The 22186-nt window shown below is 41.4% G+C and overlaps 3 protein-coding genes across 3 annotated transcripts; all 3 read right to left on the reverse strand.

Moving 5' to 3' along the window:
• Positions 1-206: 206 nt before the first annotated feature.
• Positions 207-6783, reverse strand: si:ch211-11k18.4 (uncharacterized). Its single transcript, XM_030793629.1, has 12 exons — positions 6586-6783; positions 6026-6137; positions 4748-4841; positions 4402-4456; positions 4120-4260; positions 3496-3656; positions 2615-2713; positions 2180-2325; positions 1555-1726; positions 1331-1443; positions 1106-1190; positions 207-1003 (listed from the first exon to the last, which is right to left on the reverse strand). Exons 1-12 carry the CDS (start codon positions 6701-6703, stop codon positions 947-949), a joined length of 1353 nt encoding a protein of 450 aa, XP_030649489.1. The 5' UTR covers positions 6704-6783; the 3' UTR covers positions 207-946.
• A 1761-nt stretch (positions 6784-8544) lies between these two features.
• On the reverse strand, positions 8545-10908 carry ypel3 (yippee-like 3). Its single transcript, XM_030793651.1, has 5 exons — positions 10560-10908; positions 9481-9599; positions 9233-9276; positions 9009-9117; positions 8545-8892 (listed from the first exon to the last, which is right to left on the reverse strand). The coding sequence occupies exons 2-5, from the start codon at positions 9595-9597 to the stop codon at positions 8803-8805; spliced, it is 360 nt and encodes a 119-aa protein (XP_030649511.1). The 5' UTR covers positions 9598-9599; positions 10560-10908; the 3' UTR covers positions 8545-8802.
• Positions 10909-12250: 1342 nt separating this feature from the next.
• Positions 12251-16466, reverse strand: gdpd3a (glycerophosphodiester phosphodiesterase domain containing 3a). The gene is made up of 10 exons (XM_030793644.1): positions 16328-16466; positions 15368-15410; positions 15108-15243; positions 14851-14896; positions 14641-14759; positions 14190-14279; positions 13468-13601; positions 13006-13065; positions 12864-12915; positions 12251-12379 (listed from the first exon to the last, which is right to left on the reverse strand). The coding sequence occupies exons 1-10, from the start codon at positions 16464-16466 to the stop codon at positions 12251-12253; spliced, it is 948 nt and encodes a 315-aa protein (XP_030649504.1).
• Between the last annotated feature and the right edge of the window lie 5720 nt (positions 16467-22186).

Here is a 22186-nt window from a genome sequence, read left to right on the forward strand (position 1 = left end):
CATTCAGTTCTGCCTTTTCCAGCACTGACCCTGGAACAGTGGTTTGAAGCATAAAAACTAGCATCTGGGAGACCAAAGACAGGAAGCGACACTGTGTCCGACGAGCATTCTCAGGAAAGACAGTTTTGTCACACTTTTGCAACTAAAAAAATTAAAGTTAAAGTTATTTAAAAAAGGCCTTTTTTATTGAAAAATAGGGACATAAATTGTGTTTTCATAATATGTGCATTTATTATCATAATTCACTTTTATTACCACAGTAAAGATTTTGCTGTAAAAAAAATGTAGGAGAACAGAGGTAAACAGGTGACCCACTCATGCTCAGTAACATAACATCATGATTTGCTGATGGTGTAAGCACCAGGAGGCATTGTAAAAATCTCCATTATTGAATTTAGCTATTGATACCCAATTTCAAACACTGTAATACACCGTACTCTGAATCATGAAATTACTGCTTACAACAATAGGACAACTAGGGTCCACTCAAACATTTGCTGGTTCCAAGAGCTTTTGGTTTGAGTTTGGTCCAAAATCATAATGTGGTCCAACTGTTCATTTTTTTCTTACAGTTTTTACAACAATACATTTTACAGAGTGAGTACTATGTAAAATCTTTAGATATCATTAGCAGTTCACAACATCACACTAAAGGAGTCTAACAGTAAGTTCCAACATCTAGGACAAGTTTACAGTGTCAGTAACCTGAGGACAGTGAAACAGAAGCTTCTGGAAGTAAAAACTACATTTCCCATGTCACCCTGGGAGAGGGTTCCACAGTGAAGATAAGGCATGGTTTGGAAGGTGAACCTGAAGAGCTTGTGCATTACATAAGTGCTGGTCTGCAGTGTGGGAATGTTAAATTGTGCTTTAGTGGTTCTCTGCTGTCTGTCCTTCATCAGTTCATTTACTTCTTTGACCTTTCTGCCTTTTCTTTCTCCTCATCTCAGTCCATGTCATGTTCTCCAACACTCTGACGCAGGTACTCTTCATAAAGTTTTTTCTGCAAAGCACACACAGACAGAGCCATTATTAAGTTGAATACACAAAAACATGACTGCATGATGCTCAATAACAAAAGAGACACACACACACACACACACACCTTTTTGGTCTTGACCACTTCCTGAACGTACTCCAGTTTCTCCTGCAGATGTCTCTTTTGCCTTCCAGAGAGAGTTGGGTTAGTCCTACATGGAGGTGGAGAGAGAGAGAGAGAGAGAGAGAGAGAGAGTGAGAGGTCGTCAGTTCGGGGGAGGAGGGGGGTGGACAACTGAGCACTGGTTATACTGACACAGGTCAAACACAGGCGGTGAGGCAGGTTACTTACCTGAAGCAAAAGCGAGCCAGGATGAGGAGGATGAAGGAGAGAAGGACAAGAGCCCCACAGCCGTAGAGCTGCACATCCACTGACAGAGAGTTAATCATCTTCTCCACAGGACTCTGCATGGAGTTGGGAGGAGAAAAAAAAAAAGTTTTACACAAAAACAAAAAACACACATTTTTACCTCCCTCGCCACCACCAAAAAAACAAACAAACAAACAAACACTCACCAGATAGAGTGACAGGGTTTCCGTGCCATTTTTCCCCAGTGCTAGTTCCAACATCTCTCTGGAGAGACTGCCCAAAACCAGTAAAGCCAAGAGCAACAGGGGCACAGTGAAACCCAGCATACCCATGACACAGCCTTTACAGCGGGCACGGCGGTTAGCCACGGTGCACTGCCTACGAGAGAGAGAGAGAGAGAGAGAGAGAGGGAGGGAGAGAGAGAGAGAGAGGGAGGGGGAGGGGGAGAGAGAGAGAGAGAGAGAGAGAGAGAGAGAGAGGGGGAGAGAGAGAGAGAGAGAGAGAGAGAGAGAGAGAGAGAGAGAGAGGGAGAGGGAGAGGGAGAGAGGAAGTGTGTTTGTGTCATCTACTGCAGTGGAGAATTTTAAGCCTGCAAACGTTTCTTAATCCCATATGTGGTAACTGCAGTAGCTCTGAGTCTGTGGGGTAGTGTCCTAATGTGTCAAGCACAGGCAAATATTTGGAGTTGCATGTGTGCGTTTGGTTTTTCAAAAAGTTTAAAGACAATGACAAAAGAGTGAACCTGGGTTTACGAGGAAGTGCACTGATGTGACCGGTTAAGTGAGAAACTCTGTGTGTGTGTGTGTGTGTGTGTGTGTGTGAGTCTTGTACCTGTCGTTGCTGAGCTTGTCTGTGATGGCCTCTGAGATCAGCTCACAGTCTTTCTCCAGCGCGTTGAGTGTGTTCTGTACCGTCTGATTGATTGTTTTCTCAACGGTACGACAAACCTCGTCAATCTGATTGACACAGCGACTGGGCTGTGGACACACACAGACAGAGTGTTTTACACACACACACACACACAATACAGCCACTACACAGATAAAATATGACCTGTAACTCCACACTAAAACATAGTTATGGTTCATAATATAATGTCTTTTCTTGATATTTAATCACTAAAACAGCATCTAGTGACCTTCTTGGAAAATGTGCATAATGATACATAATCGTACTGATGCCTAGTGGATTGCTGGTAAGTGCATGTTATTTCGGTATGCATCATATTTAGGTTTGTGCGTGTGTGTGTGTGTTTGTGTTGGGTACCTTATTGGGATTTGGGATGTATATGGTTGGCATGTCAAAGCCGCACTTGTTGAGCCCGGGACGCTTACACAACTCCTGCACAATCTGCATCATCACCCTCTGAAACATCCAATCACAGTGGAGTCAGAAATGGCATTTAGCCAATCATATTCAAGACAGTACCTCAGAGTCAAATCAGCACTGTTGTCCAATGTAAGGCCAAGAGGAAGAAAATGTTGTTGAACCACTTGAGTTAGAAAAGTATAAAATCCACTTTTCCTAGCATGTTGTTAAAACTTTGCAAAATAGATCAGAACAATATAATTTCAAGCAAATATGACCAAGGCAGTGTGGAGAACTGTCTTAATCAGCACTTATTCTTCAATATTTTTCTTTTTTTGTTATTTGTCTCCAATTTGCTTTTGTTTCTCTCTCTTAGTACAAACACTGAAGAAAACAAAATCCATTGAAAAGCTATTATAAAAACACAAAATCCAAATAAAATTAATCTCGCAAAACCAATCAAGGTTGGGCAGAAATGTCAACCATTTAAGCCACACTGCTATACCTTACTCTGTGTGTGTGTGTGAGAGATGTAGTGACAGTGTGTGTGTGTGTGTGTGTGTGTGTGAGTGAGGTGTGTGGTGTAGTGACAGTGTGTGTGTGTGTGTGTGTGTGTGAGTGTGTGTGCGTGTGAGATGTAGTGACAGTGTGTGTGTGTGTGTGTGAGATGTAGTGACAGTGTGTGTGTGTATGAGTGAGGTGTGTGGTGTAGTGACAGTGTGTGTGTGTGTGTGATGTAGTGACAGTGTGTGTGTGTGTGTGTGAGATGTAGTGACAGTGTGTGTGTGTATGAGTGAGGTGTGTGGTGTAGTGACAGTGTGTGTGTGTGTGTGTGTTACCTGTCGGTCAGACTCTCCGCCGGCCTCGTCAGCCTTGCTGAGGTAAAAGCGCAGGCGGTCTCCCTGTTTTTCATTCAGCCTCTCCACAATGTTGAGCGTGCGCTTGCACAGAGCCTGACCCATTGGGTCAAAAAACACCAGAATCAGGTCGCACAGTTCTCCTGCAGAGAGAGAACGAGTCGTATCAGGTGAACCCGCACATACACACGAGAGCAAGCTTTAAGAGCGTGCAAGAGAACATAAACACACACTCGCGCATACACAGAGCTTGCCTACGCAGAGAGATAAAACTCTCAAAATGTACATGAAGAAAATACAAGATATATTTGCGTTCATCCTTAAGTCATGTAACTCCCAAGGCAGGAAGGTAAACTATCAAAAGTTACATATTACACTGGCACATTACAACCAATGCACCCTTAAAGGAAGGGGGGAAAAAAAGGTGGGGAAAAAAAAACTTCCAGACACACAAATCAGTTAGTCATATCGCGGTCCTGAACAGACTTAAAAAGATAAACACACAAAGCGCACACACTGTCCAGGAACTGTAACCTTAAACAAACAAACACGAGCCCAGCTCGCGGACGGCGTGACTTCACAGACGGGGCATAACGGGTCACGCACCTAACCATAAAATGGCCTGGTCCACGTCAAAGGGGTACTTCATGTCCCCATCCACCAGTCCAGGAGTGTCCACAAAGGTCACCAGGCTAAACCGCTTCTGACGGGACGTACAGATCTCAGTGCTCAGGTATTCAGACACGCCTGTGTGTGTGTGTGTGTGTGTGTGTGTGTGTGTGTGTGTGAAAGGGAGAGGAGAGAAGGCAGAGAGATTAAAGATGATGTCCTTAAACACGTGTTGTGATGCACACTGCTTTGATATCGATGTTCAATCTGAGAGTTGACCTTGGAATTTCTGCAGCGTCTTAAAGTGTGGATAGAGGTGAAGGGTTGCATTCCCCTACAATTAAAATGGAGAAAAGAGGAGAAAAATTGAAATAGACTTTCCAGCTTTGAATACACTGCTCTAGTAACCAAAGGCTAGATAATACAACTGTAAAACACAGTCCGCTGTCGTCAGAGTATATAATTGGTCCATTTTCTGAAATAAAAGTTAAGATTTTTGGCCAAGACCCAAAGAGTCGTTAGAGTGTCCTCTGCAGTTTTATCCAAAGCCACCTTCCTGGCTAAGATTAGCTACAAGCTAGAAATTCTTTGGATGCCTCAGCCTGACGCACCAGTCCAGCCTTACCGTGAGGGATTCTCTCTTACGCCCACTAGTGACAAAACTGAAGCCTTGAGTCTCTATGGCAACTCCAGTCCGCTGAATGTGTTCCTCCACATACCTAAAAGAAAATTTCATATATTGTGCATTGAACATTTGTATATTGTTTATTTACATGTTCTAAATAAACAACAAACTATCACACAAAAGACTGATAAAAGTACTTTGGCATCTCTGTTTTTTCACTTTCGTTAATTCATCGCCTTATCTTTCTCTGCCTCTCTCTCTCTCTTTCTCTGTCTGTCTTTCTCTCACTCACACACACACACACACACGCACACGGATTGGCAGAGAGGAATGACTCATCACAATGAAGTAGAGCAAGTGACATCAAGGCAAGGGCTGGTTCAAGGTACCATTGAGAGCTGTTAACATATTAAAACAACTACATAAACCAGACTTTTTCTTTGCAGGAAACAAAAGGCAGTACTGGTAATGGCTTGAAAAAGAAAAAAGCGCTATAATCTTTGATATAATTCCTGACTGTGTCCAGGTGCTGCTCCAGACGCAGCCTCAGGGCATCACTTGTTTCCCCACATTATTTACATATTTCCAGTGCATTTCCAGTGTATTGTCTTTTCCTTAGTAGTAGTTCATGTGAAAACAAAAGCTAAGATCTACACTTCAGTCTCAGGTGTCCATCCCTGGTTGTATTAGGTTTTGTTATAGGAATTTCAGTAACATTGACTGGAAGGAATTTTGTATGCTTAGAAAAAGTAGCAGACATTTCCCTTAAAATCTTCATAGATGTTACCAGGTGAACTACAGACTAACTGAATTTAACAGCACTAATCAACCAACTTGCTTTTTCTGTCAACGCCACAATGAGACTACTGAACATCTTTTTTGGCAATGCATTTACTCCAATATCTTTTCAAATGACTTGTCTAGTTTTGTTAAAAGAGAAGAATCTTGGCACTTTAGCCAAAGACTGATTTACTTTGATGTATCTACCAAAGAAGGTGCTTTCACTGTGAGCTTTCTTGTCAATATATTCTTGGCATGTTTTCTATTCATGACTGCAAAATTTCAAGGAAAACCACAATATTTTTTGTTTGTTTTCAAGAAAGTCCTTGAAATGCATTTACATACCTTAAACAATACCCCCCCCCCCCCTATACTACGTAGTGCCTACAAGCTACTATAATATTTCTGTTACTCTATATATTTAAAAAAAAAAAAAAAAAAAAAAAAGCTGTGCTGGGACCACAGTAGGAAGGACCATAAATAAAACAAAATTATTACCAGTTGATGAACGAACTCTTTCCGGCAGAGTGATTCCCCATCAGCATCACGGTGATCTTTTTTCGAGGAGGCAACAGCGTTACCCCAACGGACTGTGCTATAGCTATCAGTCCTAACGGCAGGACAGGAGAGGGAAGAGAGGTCAGCACGACTTAACCCATGGTATTTTATCTAATCTTAGTCTTATTTAGCATGACGTTAAAATCAGTTTGAGTAGTAAAAAAAGAAATATATATTAGCATATTCAAACGAGGTTTAGTGACTTCACCAAAAGCTGTCAGAGCAACATTCCTTCCTTTTTTACTACAGAGTTCGAGTCAAAAGAATGTGGCTTTGGGGGTTTTAGCGTCCAGGCTAACGTGAACGTTACTCAAATTGGGATAGTTACAAATGAGCTAGAGACCTGAGCTAGCTAGGATAGCGTTAGCATGGGTTTGATTTAGCGAAAATGTACATTATGTGTACAAAGGCAAAAGAACAGAAGGCTTGTTAACGTGCTGTATATGTTTTTAACAAAGTTGTTTAGGACTCAATTTGTGATTTAGCAGTTTATGTCTTACCACTGTCCGCATCAGTGTATATCTGATGGCAATCCCGCAAGATGCGTTCATCACACGAAACAGTACCAGTTATAGATTCAGCATTTGCCCCACTCCGACTCTTAGTTTTTCCAGACATCGCGATTAGTAAAACTTAACGTCCCTCTAAAATGTTTCACGCGTCTAAAACATACGACAAACAACCATAAACTGTAAATTCGAGCAGAGCACCCAAGCTCGACTGATTGAAGTTTAAATCGCCCCGGCTTTGACGGAGAACGCCGGCCACGTCAACTGAAACTCGCAGAGGCTTTCGGGAAATGTCGTTTTGAGGAATACTTCAAACATAGCTTACGTTAGGAAACCCATATGCGTAGGACCACCAAAGGATTACAAATTCGAATCAAAACAATATTAAAGCACTATCATTGACTCCGGACAATAAATTTGGATGGCAGAATTTTTTTAAACAAATCTGCTGATATCCTGATGATGGCTTAGACAGATAGAATGATGACGATCGCTAGTTGGGATAAAACTAGTCTCCACTTAGTCTGATTACGGTCACAGGACATTTGTGGCCATAGGACCGCTCATTTTGACGGTATCAACTAAGAACCTTTTGTAGTACCACCTGCAAATGACTAGGTGTACGTTTTCACGTGCGTAGCGGATTGTTTGCTACTCAGTGAGTGAGACGCCACATGATTTTTTCGCAACTCTGTTGTGACACAGATAAGAGTACATATTAGTATGTAGCCTCGTTTACGTCACCAGCAGAATCAAACTAAGCCGTTACGGCCAGGACATTTTAAGAACATTAGTGTCTGTCGTGATTGCTAAAATGTCGGTAGAGTACACATTCACTTTACATAGATGTGCATATAGTAACTTTGTGTAATTGGCCTGTCATGATTATTCATAACATTTGTGTGTGTGTGTGTGTGTGTGTGTGTGTATAAAAACAAAGTGGTTACAATTAGTGGGGAAAATCCCAATCATTTCCATCAAATGTATCCATAAAAGTGAGACTGTATGATAAGGACCATAAATAACAAGATGAGCCATTCAAGATCATTTACCACATACTTTAATGTAAAGACTTGGGTTAATGTAATACACTTTAATGATTTAGCATTCAGACACACATCTTCATTTGCTACATAACTGTGAACATAATACATTTTATTTTAATAATAATATAATATATATAACTCTAACATGATCAGATGATTGTTCCTGTACATGCTGCTCAATGTTAGACTATATTTACAACAATTACTCCAGACAACACATACACACAAAATACATAAAAAAAAAGATTAATATCCCAATTATATTTCATATAATTCTGAGCCTAAACTGATGTGTCTTCAGAGTGTCAGCCACATATGCATCTGTATCAAACAAACTAGAGCTGACTGTTCTGTTAGTGCTCACACACAAACACAGACACACACACACACACACACACACACACACACCTCTGGCCAACTGTGATACACGCAGCCTAGTTTGGTGGGATGCTTCTATTGTCAGGTTAATTAAAAAAAAGGGAACCAAACATTATTGGAACCTAAACAGGAAAGAATATTCTCCCCCTCCTCACTCACACACACACACACACACACACACACACACACACACACTCACAATATTGCACTGAGTCTCTCATAAGCCTGGTTCACACACACGAATACCCACAATAAAATAAGCCATGTTCTCAAACACTCACTCACACACACACCCTCGTTTTTTTCACTTCCATCTAAAAGGTAAAACTGAAAAACCTTAAAAGGATTTTGACTTCTGCATTTGGGTTGAGTTTTTTGTTATAACCTTGAAAATTACATTTAAAGGGGGAGATTTCTGAACTTGTGTTCAATTCCCACAAAAGAAAAAAAAGCCAAGATTTTTGGAACAGTAAATTGTGAGGCTGCTAAGATTACTGTTGCCAGCACTACTGTGTGCCTGCACACACACACACACACACACACACACACACACACACCAGATCTCTCTCTCTCTTTCTTAAACTGTAAAAATGGCGTGCTGGGATATCAATATGAAAAGGTGCTTGCGATCATAACATGGATAAAAAAAAAAGAAAGAAAGAAAAAAAAAAAAAGGCATCACAAGCTATTCTTGGCAAAGCTGTAAGCAGTGATAGGGTGACTTAGCGACAGCCGGTTGCGGGTGGAGCACAATCTTTCCCCGCACACCCCCCCTCGAAACTCTTCAGTCCCAGCCATTGTCCTTGATCATATGGGACAGCTCAATGATGAACTTCCCCTCCTTGTACTTCTGACTCAACTCAAAAGCCTGCTCCTGAGAACAAGACAGAGAAAGCAAGAGGGTTAAAAAGGGATGTGTGCACTGACAGAAAGATCTTACCATGAACTGTGTGCGTGTGTGTCTGTGTGTGTGAGGGTGCGTGTTCTTACATATTTCCAGCCCAACGTGGTGTGGCAGTTCTCACAGTAGATATCAGCCACGGCATGGAGCCCGGTAAGAAGCAGCCTCTCCTCTGCTGGACCACAGCCCACATTCACCCTGAAATAAACCATATAATGCGCGCGCGCACACACACACACACACACAAAACCTCAATATCAAGCTGCCAGACTGGTGAGCGGTATCCAACACACCCCACTGTAAGAGTACTTACACAGAATTGAAGAGGTAGGCACGTCCCTGGCTCCCTTGAAAGGACTGCAACACAAATAAAAATAAGATTAAGCTTTTTTTTAAAACCCAAGACATAATTGCGCGTGCACACAACCTTGCTTGACAAGAATTCTGATGACAGTTCCTATGAATGATACCCTCTACCGAGGAAGCAGACAAAGATGATCTGTCTGTTTATAGTAAAAACACTCTCATGCATACGTTTCCCCTCACATGCCGTCCACTCACCTTGGAGATAAGGTCGTCATGGTTGGCCAGGTGTGCGCGGCAGTGAACGCAGCTGTAGCGACGGTGACAGGAATCCAGGTATGCCTGGAAGGTTTTGGCCTTGGTAAGCTTCACCATGTCTGTCAATACAAGAACAGGCAAAGTAAGAGTGGTTCCAGATAAACAGAGTTTCAGCTTTAATTTGTTGATCTAAGGCTGCATTTAGCAGCTCTACCGAAACCAAACAATTCTTGTCTACACCACACGGAGTATAAAGTAAAAACCTTGACTAAGACTTGGGGGGGGCAATTTATAAAGACATTATTAGCATGGAGCTTGGTGGCTACCCAGTTATATTTATATATATGAGTCACATGTCTAAACCCAGCTGACTTCAGCCTGCAAGAAATTTTCTTGAAAAGCATGCTACCGCAGCCAATAAACGGTTTACTTGGAACCAACATGATAATATGATACTTCGTTAACGGTCAGTCTTTCGAGGAGAAACCACTGGAATTGTGTATGTCGAAACTGAAACCCTGATACACTAGCACGCACGAATATCAGTCTATTTGGATATGCGCTTCCTGGTTCAGTGATATACAAGGGAAAAGAAAAACATTCTTCTGACCTACTTTGCTTGGCTGCCTTCGCTGTACTCCATATATGGCAGGACTGCAAGCACGAGGGGGTTCAGGGACGGCTAGATGGGCCTAATTTGCTCACTGCGACAAACTGAGTTTCAGATATGGACATTTACTGGGATTTAGACTAATCCATACTGAAGTATACTGGGAAATTGATAAGCGTATGCGAGTAAACCAAAGAGTATACTTGTCGCAAAATATGACCTGCAAAAGGCCCAGGTGCGCGCGAAACTCGACCCAAACGGTGGCTCAACTCCTGCACATTATTTAGATAGTCCTCCAGACACGTAATGTCTCGTAAAGTCTAACCTGTCTTGGTATCAACAAGTTTTCGTTGAAACGTTTTGATCAGTGTATCTACGAAAATTTACTATGCTAAGTACAACAGAAGTCCGTGCCTGAAAGCTAATACACAGCTCCATACAGACACAATGATTGGAAAATGGGACTCACCTAAAATCGCCGATTTGCGGTAACAAAACACAGGTGTCTAACTATAGCCGATGGAGGAGTTTGGTCAACTGAAAGGCATCAGAAAGTTGATAAAAACTGAAACGAGCGTGTCTGTTTTCAACAAACAGACAGAAGACGCAAAACACTCAACCAAACAAAACAAACGTGCTGCAGTGCAACGCGGCTGCTTTCCCCAAGTTCCCTCCTTTTTCCTTGTTCGTGGGTGAACTCCTGCCTGCGACTGTACAGGAAATTAAACCAACGAACTGTAAAACACTGCAATGAAATGGGAACAATCAAATATCCAATTTCGGATGCGCACACATTCGAGAATGTCGCAATGTGAAATTATTCTGGGTTTGTTTACAGTACTATTAGAGGGCGTCTCATATACGTCACGCTGTGCAATAACAACCTGCGCACGACCAATGAGAAACTAGACAGAGACTTTTGGAATATAGGTCAGCCAATCGTGTTTCACGTTTCATATTTTCCAACTCAGCCGAACTTTACTGTTATTAAATTCAGACGGGAGTGAATAAATTACGTTTTTGGACGAATTTTGTTTAAACGAATGGTATTAAATTGTTATTACATTGTCAACTTGTTTCATGGCAGTCCAATCACTGTGCTTTCAGCGATGCTTAAAAAAAGAGCTTGTTCACCATTTTCAAGCCTTTATCAAAAAACTTAATTTGGATGGAGGTAACCTTTGAAACCATTCTAGAGAACAAAAATCGTTTCATCTCCTTGCCAGAAACACGTCAGCCGCTGTTCAGCGCTTCAGTGCATCTCAAGGCAAATCAGTTTCCTAGAAATCTGTGAAAGCTGATATCTTTGATCTTTGGTAGCATTTTTTTCAAAGGACAGCTACGTTGATCGAATCATTTCACAAATCCCCTCGAAACACTGTAGCAGACACACAACAGTGCTGATTAGAATGGAGGCATTGTTCCTGAGTGGGCACAACGACATTTGTGAGCAGCACGACTGGACTTAGAGCTCAGAACAAAACAGTCTGTGTTAATTGGGAAATCAAGGCTAAAATAAGCAGAGTGTACTACACGATGATGAAACACTCTCTCTCTCTTTCTCTCTCACTCTGTGTGTGTGAGTGTGTGTGTGTGTGTGAAAACCACACAAAAATACAGACAACTCACTTTTCAGCCCACAAGTTATTACAGACAAAGCACTTTTAATTTTCTGTTTATGTCACAACATAGCCTATATAATATATCTCAAGATTTCCAAGTGAAGTATATGTACTTATACAAATATATTAGAGAATCAGTACTTTCATAGTTCAGTCACATTGCACAATCAATATTTTCATAGTTTCATGACTGATGTGTTAATATTAGTATACCAAAGGAGTGTCCACCAGCAATATAGCAAAGTGCTTTAAAATATGTGACTAACAAAAGATGGTTCCATTAAAACCGCTGACCTGAAAATTCCTGCCAGGTGCTGGTATGAACTTCCTCCACTGGCTAAGTATTAGTGTTTGTTGACTGCTCTCCAAAAACAGGGGTTGAAATGGTGTGCTGATAAGGAGTGTGTGTAGAGGGAGTTTGATAAAGGGGTGGGTCAATCATAGCTTGGTTAAGGTTTGGATGTAGTGAAGTCAATGTGTATGGTATGTGTGTTATATGTGTGTGTGTGTGTGTGTGTGTGTGTATGAGAGAGAGAGATCACGTTGCTTGCTGGTGTCTTCTAAGATAGTTTGCTAACAGAGTAGGGTAGTCAGTCATTACTCCCGTGGCCCCCGCCTCAAAGGCAGCCTCAATGTCATCCTCTTCATTACAGACAAACAGATGAATCTGAGAATGAGAGAGAGAGAGAGAGAGAGAGAGAGAGAGAGAGAGAGAGAATAGGACAGAGTGTAAAATGTGACCTTGGCCCGCCATAATTGAATTGTCCTATTAAAACTGACTGACAGGAGTGAGTAAATAAGTAAAGAACTTATTCTTCACTGTGCTCTATTGAACATTTCTTTGTTTGGAAGAAAGGAATAATTTGTTTGTTTAGAAGGAACAAATTGTTTGTTTGTTTGTTTGTTTTGGAAGGAATCTGTCTTGTTTTTTTACAGTCACATCCTTGACACCATACGGATTCTTCAGCTTATATGACACATCAAACAGACTAAAAAAAGTCAGTCATAACTCACCATAAAAAGAGATTTACGAGACACAACCCAAAACTACACACGCACAAGACACAAGTCAGAACTACACACGCATAAGACACAAGCCAGCATTTATGAGGTTTTACAGCGTCAGGAGAGAAAAAGACTGGCCTTTCTACCTGAATCCCGCGGTCGACTAGATGTTTGAACATGCTTTTCCTCATGGTTACTCTGAAACAACATGAGACGAGACATCGGTACACACTCTTGTCTTGTATGAGTAGGTCTGGATTTCATTAACATTTTAGGAGTTTTACTCACTTCTCAATCAGGTAGATCACCATTCTATTCCTGAGCAGGGCAGAATCGGGGATGAACGTCCTGATGGGGGGAGTTTGGTTAAATTATGTCATTAAAACGTAGTGTAATGTAATGAACTGTGGGTTTTGTACAGGCTAAAATGTTCATAGGAAGTCTGTGTAAAGAATGGTAAAGAACATATACGGTAGTGTTTACATAAATCAAATACCAACACACAGAAGACACACAGAAATATTTGACCATTTCTGGCACCTCAAATTACGTTTGAAAACTTATTCACGTTACATATAAACACACACACGCACACGCACACGCACGCACACACAAATACACACACACTCTTGCAATACCTCTCAACACTTACACACAAAGTACAGATGAACATGTCCACATGCACCTGATTATTCCCAACATGCACACGCACACACACACGCGCACACACACACACACACACACACACACCTGTTGAAGATACGAGGTAGGTAGAACTGTAAAAAACTCTCCCCCAGTGGAACAAAGGGCAGAAGGCCACTGTAGAAGAGTAGGAGCAGCTGCAGTCCTCGTTTGACAGTGAACATGTAGGGCATAGAGGAATTCTACGCAGAGATAAAGAGACAGTGAACATGTAGGGCATAGAGGAATTCTACGCAGAGATAAAGAGACAGTGAACATGCAGGGCATAGAGGAATTCTACACAGAGATAAAGAGACAGTGAACATGTAGGGCATAGAGGAATTCTACAAACAGATAAAGAGACAGAGGTACTTCTGTTGGTCTTACCAGCAACCCTCACTCGCTACCGTCCACATAACGTCTCTCATTTAAAGAGTCACACACTCGAGTCTTATTTCATCTACGATTTTCTGAGACCATCAGAAATAAACAGTGATAGCAAAGGCTATCAGGGTGGGACTGCACATGTGGAGAGAGAGAAGGAGAGAGAGAGGAGGAGAGAGAGAGAGGGAGAGAGAGAGAGAGAGAGGGAGAGAGAGAGGGAGAGAGAGAAGGAGAGAGAGAGAGGGAGAGAGAGAGAAGGAGAGAGAGAGAGGGAGAGAGAGAGAAGGAGAGAGAGAGAAGGAGAGAGAGAGGGAGAGAGAGAAGGAGAGAGAGAGAGGGAGAGAGAGAGGGAGAGAGAGAGAAGGAGAGAGAGAGAGGGAGAGAGAGAGAAGGAGAGAGAGACGTACGGTTCTGCGGCACATTTTCATGATGTTAGAGTCTGTACTGGCCCAAACTGTGACATCCTCTCTGTCATATGTCCTCACAAGAGCATTTATCTGTAAGAGTGAGATATAAAGAAAGAGAGAGAGAGAGAGAGAGAGAGAGAGAGAGAGAGAGATAAAGAAAAAGAGAGAGAGAGAGAGAGAGAAAGAAAAAGAGAGAGAGAGAAGCAGTGGGGAGAGGGAGACAAAACAGAGAGACAATCAATTTTAAGGTTTGATGTTACGTTAATTAACCTCATCTAACCCTGTTCGTTAGGCAAATGTGACTTAGCAGTCACAGACTACACAAGATCAGCGGAAATTTCATTTAGAATGAGCACCGCAGAACTGTGTGAACACTGACGTGGTTCCTGTTTACTGCATAATTATTATACATTTTACAATCTAATGTGTAATATGAGTCACAAGTTTTTACCTTCTCTATCAGCTCTGCGTTTTTCTCTTTCACCTCAATGTTGACAGGCAACTTGGGAAACCTCCTGAAAACATCTTCCAACAGCACAAACTTCCTGTCTGATCCTGTACTGTAGTGGCCTGCATGGGTTACCATAGGTTGTATTATAATCATGAGACATTGGTGAGTGTATGCGTGTGTGTGTGTGTGTGTGTGTGTGATAATATTCACCTGCATAAAAGGTGACCTCCAGTCTCTCTTTATAAAGTGGCAACTCCTAATGAGAAATCACAAAAATGACAACATGGATGATAACGGTTAAAATACTGGACTTAGTCGTTTCACTATCAGTGCAATGGTTAAGAATGCCCTACATCCTCTATTTTTGACCGTAAATGCTAAATGTTTGATACCAAAAAGCAGGTCGAAGAGAGCGGAGAAAAACTGTCACAGCAATTGCTTGGTTGTATTAATATTTGACCTCTGACCTCTAAATTTAGGGAGGAGACGGTCACATCTTGGCCAGTTTGCCTCAGCAGGTTCTCATCATGTGACACGATCACATGACCATCACGAGTCAGGTGGCAGTCAAGCTCCAGCATCTCTGTGCCCTGATTCACTGCACTGAGAGCGAGAGAGAGAGAGACAGACAGACAGACAGACAGACAGGGGGGTTGCACTGTTTGTCTCTTTGACAGTTAGCTCTGAGTAGCTTTCATGGAAGTTGACTTGACTCATATTCACTCACTTGGTAAAAGCTTCCATGGTGCTCTCAATCCTTTCCCCACAACCTGGCAAAGAGAGAACAGAGACAAAGAGATCACTCACTTACCCCGAGCTTCAGCCCTCAGCTCTCTACTCTTTCAGTGAAACATAAATCATTGAATCAGGGTTGAGAAATGTGAGGTCTGTGGTAAAGGTGATGGTTTGGATATGATTCAGTTTCACACAGTCAGTGAGTCATAAAATCATCCCAGAAGACTAAAAATCTTTCTTCATCATTATGATATACATATTGAGAGTCCCAGAGAGCCACCGTGTGTTCTGTCTTTAGTGTTAACTGATTGGTTAAATAATTGTAATATGTCAATTGTGGTTAAATTATACTGTAATTACACATACTCATCCTGTAAGTATGCATATAACTGTAAAGGGTGCAGGTAACTGAAATGACTCTCAACTTCACAGAACTTTTAAAGTCACAGAGCTCCAAAAATAGAGAGACTATTACTTTTGGAATAGTAAATTAGCATCTTGGACTTGCCGTGATGCCATTTTCAGTACCATCAAGATTAACTGAAAGGGTTAAGAGACATGGCTTTGGTTCTGTCTGTTCTGGATTGGAACTGTGACTTAACACATATTCTGAATACATCACTAATTTCACCAGTGTTGTTCTCCATTCAGAAATTTTGAACTGATTCCAATGCATTCCATGAATCTGAATTGAATGGGCCACACCCCATTTGAGGTTTAAGAATTCAAATTTGAGTGACACATTGAAATCCAATTGAGTCAAGTCAATTCAGATCAATACAAATCAAAAAATTCATCTCCAGTTAATCTGACAGGTCAGACAGATTTCAGATGGGGAATCAAGACCAAAATTCTGAACTGAGCACAACCCTTCATTAACACACACACACACACACACACACACACTGAACACACACTCTCTCGTAACTCTCTTAAACACACCCTGTCCTACCTCCTCTGTGAGAGATGTGGGTGCAGTGAAATGCGGCATGTTTCTTCTTATGGAGAATAGAGGGATTCTTCAGTAGGTAGAGAGATGCGAGAGTGTAGCCCCCTAATGCTGGGAGTAGGTAGTACACGTAACTACCCATGTACACGCAGTGGACAATAAATCCCAGAGAATTGCTTGGAAAATCCAGGTGTTTCACCGGCTGCGAGTTTGCACAGGATGAGAATGCAGAGGTTAACCAGGGCACTCAAGGGTTCTTGTCTCAGGAAAAACATTTTCTGTTTCCCTGTTTTTTCAAGCCCAAGCATGCAAAAAGTAAGAAACAAACAAACAAAAAAAAAAAAACCCTGCATGATTCTGAGTGAGTTATCAAAGTTCAAATCTTTACCAAGGTGTCAAACCTGCTGTCCTGTCTCCTTTATCGTCCTCAGGCTTCAGCTTCAAACGTCGACGAAGCCACGGCCGAGAAAAGTCACTCACACGACCATCACAGACACCTGTTATCTCCGCTAACGGCGTGACTCTGTATACTCTCAAGCAATCAATATCGATTTTCCCCAAAACACACCTCTCTTACTCACCACCGCGCCCTGTTAGACACTTTGCCTCTCCTCTACTTCTGCTGTGCACTTGCTCTCCGTCATCCAGGAAAGGAGTGTCGTTATGATGCTCGTAAAGTTGCAAAAGTAGCAGAAAGTGAGCCAGCGTTAAGAAAAAAAAGCAAAAAAAAAAAGCAAGCAAAACCAGACTAACTGGAACAAAAAAAAAATCTGTCTCTGGAAGAAGGTTAAGTTACTTCACATCTCCTCACCTAGTCATTCCTGGAATGGAGAGCCGTGGTCTGTAAGACAACCCCTCTCTCTCTCTCTCTCTCCCTCTCTCTCTCTCCCTCTCTCGCCCCCTCTCCCCCCCCCCCTCCCTCTCATTGGTATTAACCCAATCTGAAAGCTCCCAGGATAATAACTGCAGTTAATGAAAGACTGGCGCTAGTTAAACAGTTAGTTATTGCCTGCTCCCTTACCTCAGTTTTTTTTTTCTCTCTCTCTCTCTCTCTCTCTCCCTGCCATTGTGTTTTTCTGTATATGAGCAAGAGAATGTGTGTGTATGTGTGTGTGTGTGTGAGAGAGAGTGAGACAGACACACACACACAAACAGTGGTATGCAATTACAAAGTAATAAAAAAAAAAAAAAAGCACGTGTCTGTGTACTTAGAGCAGAGTACAGTGATTATGCCAAAGTTCTCACCAATGTAATGACAGAATTGCTTGTTTTCCCACCTCGTCAGTGTATGACATATAACCATCTTTAACCCCACGGCCTAAAGAACTCCGAAGGATTGCAGTGCATGGCTCCTAAATGTTAAGTTGAAGTTAAGTTAAACTTAACGTGATGAACTCCAAAGGATTGCAGTGCATGGCTTCTAAATGTTAAGTTGAAGTTAAGTTAAACTTAACTTAACGTTATGAACTCCAAAGGATTGTAGTGCATTGGTAACCATATATGACAATACGAGAAGAAATGAAAAAGGAGAGAGAAGGTGGTCAATGGGGACTTAGTGGGTGGCTGTTGCGTATAGGAAGTCTGACGTGAAGCAGGTTTCTGTCCTGTCAGCCGTTTTTGGCGTGTTTGACTAAGGATCGGTGGTTGTAGGCATGTAAATATACACTTTGTCACACATACCTCTCTCTCTTTCTCACACACGCACAAACACACACAATCACACACACACACACACACACAAATGCATGCACACTTTCTATAACAACTCTGCAGTCAGCAGAACATTCCATTGTGTATAGATTGTATAGATTTGCTGAGAGGGGGAGTGGGATGAAAGCTGAAGGGGGCAAAACTATAATGTATAGCAAAGAATGACACGCGCTTTTTCTCAAAGAAAAAAAAAAAAAAAAGAGTGGTAGGTTAGTTTAATAGTTACCTATTTTGGAAGAAACTGTCAGGTAGGAAGAAAGTGAAGGCACACAGAGATGTTCAACATCCTCTTTCAACTCGACTTAAGCCGATAACATCATCGGACACCGTGTTATATATTTAACCCGACACACAGAAATGCGCGTACAGTTTATGGCGACTTTTGTTTAAAACTTGGGTCCGAAATCAGTAAAAAAAAAAAAAGGACAAAATTAAGTTTTGGTAGGTTAAGGGCAGCGACTGGGGAAAACTGAACCCTCTCGTAATCCTGGTAAAAGCGATAGGTGCAAGCGCTGACGCGTTTACAACACATTGAACTAATTCCGAACTTCTGAAGGTGAACTTCATGTTGTAGGAAACGCAACTATGGATGTGTGACGTGTTTCATTTTTACAAAGTGCAACAGCAGCACATCACTGAACATGTTTTTTTTGTTGTTTGTTTTTTCGTTTTCACCTGTGTTATTTGCGCGTGTAAAAATGAATTAACTTTGCTCTGGTTTGTTTGTGTGCTTTTCCATCTTTACTTCTGTCATAGATCAGATGAGAGATGAGATGAAAAAAAAAGCCCCGAGGCAGAATCCTGAAAACCCTGCCAGAACACGCCACAGATACCAGCTGCAGCTAAACTGGACTGATCAGTCTACAGCGAATAGGGTAAGAGCATTCCAAACAGTATGAGTAAAAAAAGAGAAAGAAGAGTGAGAGACAGAGAGAGAGAAACATGTCATGCATGATATGACATGCCATTCTTCGAAATGTTTTCCCATGTACTGTAAAAACAGTTTGGCTATTCATTTTTTTTTTTTTAAATTATGAAAACTTGCCAAGTGCACTTACCAATTAACGGCACTGTACCTGGAAAGACCCCTTTTGTAAATGCACAGGGTTTTTTTTTTTTCCACTATCCGATGAGCATCCCTACTTTGATAATCAGGTTACTAAGAATAACTGCTCCCGTAAAACGCTACAGCATCATTAGAAGGTGAAATTGTTGAATGAAAACTTGACACCATTGTTCAAGACAAAGTCATCCTTATATTGTCATAGCTGTTGCAGTGTTTCAAGAAACAGCCTTTATATCTTGTCACACCTGTCGTTATGATTGCATGGACTGTCTCTGCAGCTTTTGGCATCCTGTTTCGTTAAGCAGTACACTGACTCTAAACTCCTCTCGAAATACGAGGGTTCACATTAAACACTCTCATCAAAAGTTTCTCTTTGAGGTTGTTTTTTTTGGGGGGGGGGGGGGGGGGGGGGCACGACAAAAAAAAAAAAAAAAAAAAACACCCAAAATGGAGTAATATTCTGACAGACTGTGAAGGATTCAAAGAAGACACTCACAGACAAAAATCAAAGCTTAACAGTATCAGGAATTTATTTAATATATGTATATAATTCAGTTTCTTTGTTAATTGTTTAATTCATAATACCCCACAGCATATACACAGACTATAACCACCCATAGTTCATATCTCTTGACAATCTACTCATTTTTTAATCATCTTTTTAAAATAAATCCTCCGAAGATTTAAGGGGGAAAAAAAAAAAGATTTTGGAAAGAGATACAGCCAATTATTGTCACACCCAGAGAGAGAGAAAAAACAAACAAACAAACAAAAAAAAAAAAACGACAAGAGAAATAAAAATATACTAAAAAATTAATACAACTTTAACTCCCTTTTCGGTTTCCTTTAAAAAACAAAAACAAAGAAACAAACAAAACAAAAAAAACAACGACTCACCATTATAACAACAATAGCAATAATTATAAGAACAGCCAATATAAGGACATCATGAAATGTGCCTCATTCATAGGCCTTTCAAATCATATACTGTGTGTGTATGTATGTGCGTGTGTGCGTGTGTGTGTACATGTAAGATTGCAGACAGCCCCTGTGGTCCCATCCGTAAATAATAAGCATTACATCGCCAGTGATATAGTCTTATATAAATATCATTTTCCATGGTAATGATTGAAGTTGTCACATCACTTGTGAGGAGGATGGGCCTCCCCTCCTGAGGAGGTGCAGAGAGAGAGAAAGCAGCTTCAGGTCAGAACAGACGAGACATGCAGAAGGGAATATAAGACGGACAGACACCGAGTTCGCGTCACCGGGGAGAGCAACGGGTCTGATGGGGCCGTTTTTTTTTTTTCCCCATCATCCTTTGCAACCTGTTCGACAGCGACATGGTTCGCGTGTGTGACCGGTGACATTCTTTTACACAATCGCGCTCAGTGAGCGAGCGGGGGGGGGGGGGGGGGGGGGGGGGCTTGAGGAAAGCATAAGAAAAGGAGAAGAAGAGAAAGAGTAAGAAAACCCGAAATGAGGGAAAGGAAATGTGACAGGGGCAGTTGTTGTGGAAAGAAAAAGGAAGGGAACTTTCATTTTTAAAAACACTTTGATAAACAAAAGGGGGGGGGGGGGGACAGTTTAGAAAAGGTTGGTTGAGTGACACAAAGTGCGGGTGCACTGATTGGACAATGTCACGACTGACATGTGGAAGTTCTCGGTGGGCACGTTTATGTAGCACACCAGCAACACTTGAGCCATTAACTGGTTGAGAAAATGTTTCGACAAGGTGGAATTTCCAATTTTCAAACTAGTATGCTGCCTGGTAATGCCATTGTGAAAGAGAAAAACAAACAAACAAAAAAAAACAAAAAAAAAAGACTCCATTAACATTTAAAACTACTCCCACCTACAAATGTGTTATCCTCAATCATGATTGGTTAACAGTATGAAATAACGATCAGAAATGGGCGGGATCTCACCCATGTATATAAAGGGGAAACACGGCAGGGGTTCTTCAAAGAGGGAGCAAACAGCGATTCTAACTTGTGATACGGTGCATGCAGACTTGGCCAATCACAGACTAGATAAACACAAGGTTAGCCAATCGCAGGCAAGTTAGGCATGGGGTCAGCAAGCCCTGTGGTAAAGCCCTTTCAGTAAAGTCTGACATCTCAATCCAGGGAATGCATGTGTGCTATGGCTCTGATAAACACCAGGCCTGGCTATGCCTCCTCAAAACTGAATTAGTGCAGAGAGGAAGAGAAGAAGGAAGGGCAGGATGGAGGGATGGGGGCAGGATGGAGGGATGGGGGAAGGAGGGGTTGAGGAGATGAAGAGAACTAACTGAAGGGAAAAAAGAAAGACGAGAAATCAGTAATCAAAAGAACTGGAATATCATCTGCAGAACAAAGCAGAGAGAGAAAGAAAAAAAAAAAAACGTTTAAGACTAATCAAAAAGGAATTGTGGCAACTGTTGCCATGGATACAGTAACCAATGACTACCACTGTTACCTGCAAAACCACTTAACACCAGTAATAGAAAAATGTTTCTCTTGCAGAAAAAAAAAACCCCAACAACAACAAAACACAAACAAACAAACAAACCCAAAGCATCAAGAATATTCACACACCAAAGAACCTCCATGAAATGAACAACAGGACAAACACTGAGAGAAGAATAGAAGCGAAACAGAGGAAGAGAAAGAGAAGAGGCGAAGGTCTAGGCGATAAGGGGAGGGCAGGCGGGGAAAGGAGAGCTGAGTATGATCATATCGATGGCTTCATTTTCCATTAGACATGGACCAGAACGAAAGAGAGATTCTGTTCCTTACAGCAGAGTATGATAGTGTACAGTAGATTAACTAGGCTTTATTTCCATCTCTCTTGCTGTTTCTCTCTTTCATTCTTACTCTCTCTCTCTCTCTCTCTCTCACACAATCGCTATATCTACCGTTTTGGCTAACATGATTTTTAACATTAAGACATATTTAAAAAAAAAAAAAAAGAGGGATAACAAAAATGAAAACCAAAAAAGTTGTAAAACAAAGGTTGTTACTCTTGAAGGAATACTAAAAAAAAGAAAAAAAAAGAAAGGAAACGATTTTAAAGTTTTACAACAGACAAATTCCCAAACATGG

This window comes from Chanos chanos, chromosome 16 (assembly GCF_902362185.1).
Source record: "Chanos chanos chromosome 16, fChaCha1.1, whole genome shotgun sequence".
In the NCBI taxonomy this organism is placed as follows: domain Eukaryota; kingdom Metazoa; phylum Chordata; class Actinopteri; order Gonorynchiformes; family Chanidae; genus Chanos; species Chanos chanos.

What these genes read in the sequence shown, in the direction of transcription:
- si:ch211-11k18.4 (XM_030793629.1), bottom strand. Translation starts at nt 6,703, where the DNA reads ATGTCTGGAAAAACTAAGAGTCGGAGTGGGGCAAATGCTGAATCTATA. An exon ending in CCAGGCCATTTTATGGTTAG is followed by an intron (nt 3,657 to 4,119) that starts GTGCGTGACCCG and finishes CTCTCTCTGCAG; the next exon opens with GAGAACTGTGCGACCTGATT. An exon ending in ACATCCCAAATCCCAATAAG is followed by an intron (nt 2,326 to 2,614) that starts GTACCCAACACA and finishes GTGTGTCCACAG; the next exon opens with CCCAGTCGCTGTGTCAATCA.
- ypel3 (XM_030793651.1), bottom strand. Translation starts at nt 9,597, where the DNA reads ATGGTGAAGCTTACCAAGGCCAAAACCTTCCAGGCATACCTGGATTCC. An exon ending in GCCTACCTCTTCAATTCTGT is followed by an intron (nt 9,118 to 9,232) that starts GTAAGTACTCTT and finishes GGTTTATTTCAG; the next exon opens with GGTGAATGTGGGCTGTGGTC. An exon ending in CCACGTTGGGCTGGAAATAT is followed by an intron (nt 8,893 to 9,008) that starts GTAAGAACACGC and finishes TCTTGTTCTCAG; the next exon opens with GAGCAGGCTTTTGAGTTGAG.
- gdpd3a (XM_030793644.1), bottom strand. Translation starts at nt 16,466, where the DNA reads ATGGGTAGTTACGTGTACTACCTACTCCCAGCATTAGGGGGCTACACT. An exon ending in GGAGGTCACCTTTTATGCAG is followed by an intron (nt 14,760 to 14,850) that starts GTGAATATTATC and finishes TAACCCATGCAG; the next exon opens with GCCACTACAGTACAGGATCA. An exon ending in TAGTCGACCGCGGGATTCAG is followed by an intron (nt 12,380 to 12,863) that starts GTAGAAAGGCCA and finishes TCTCATTCTCAG; the next exon opens with ATTCATCTGTTTGTCTGTAA.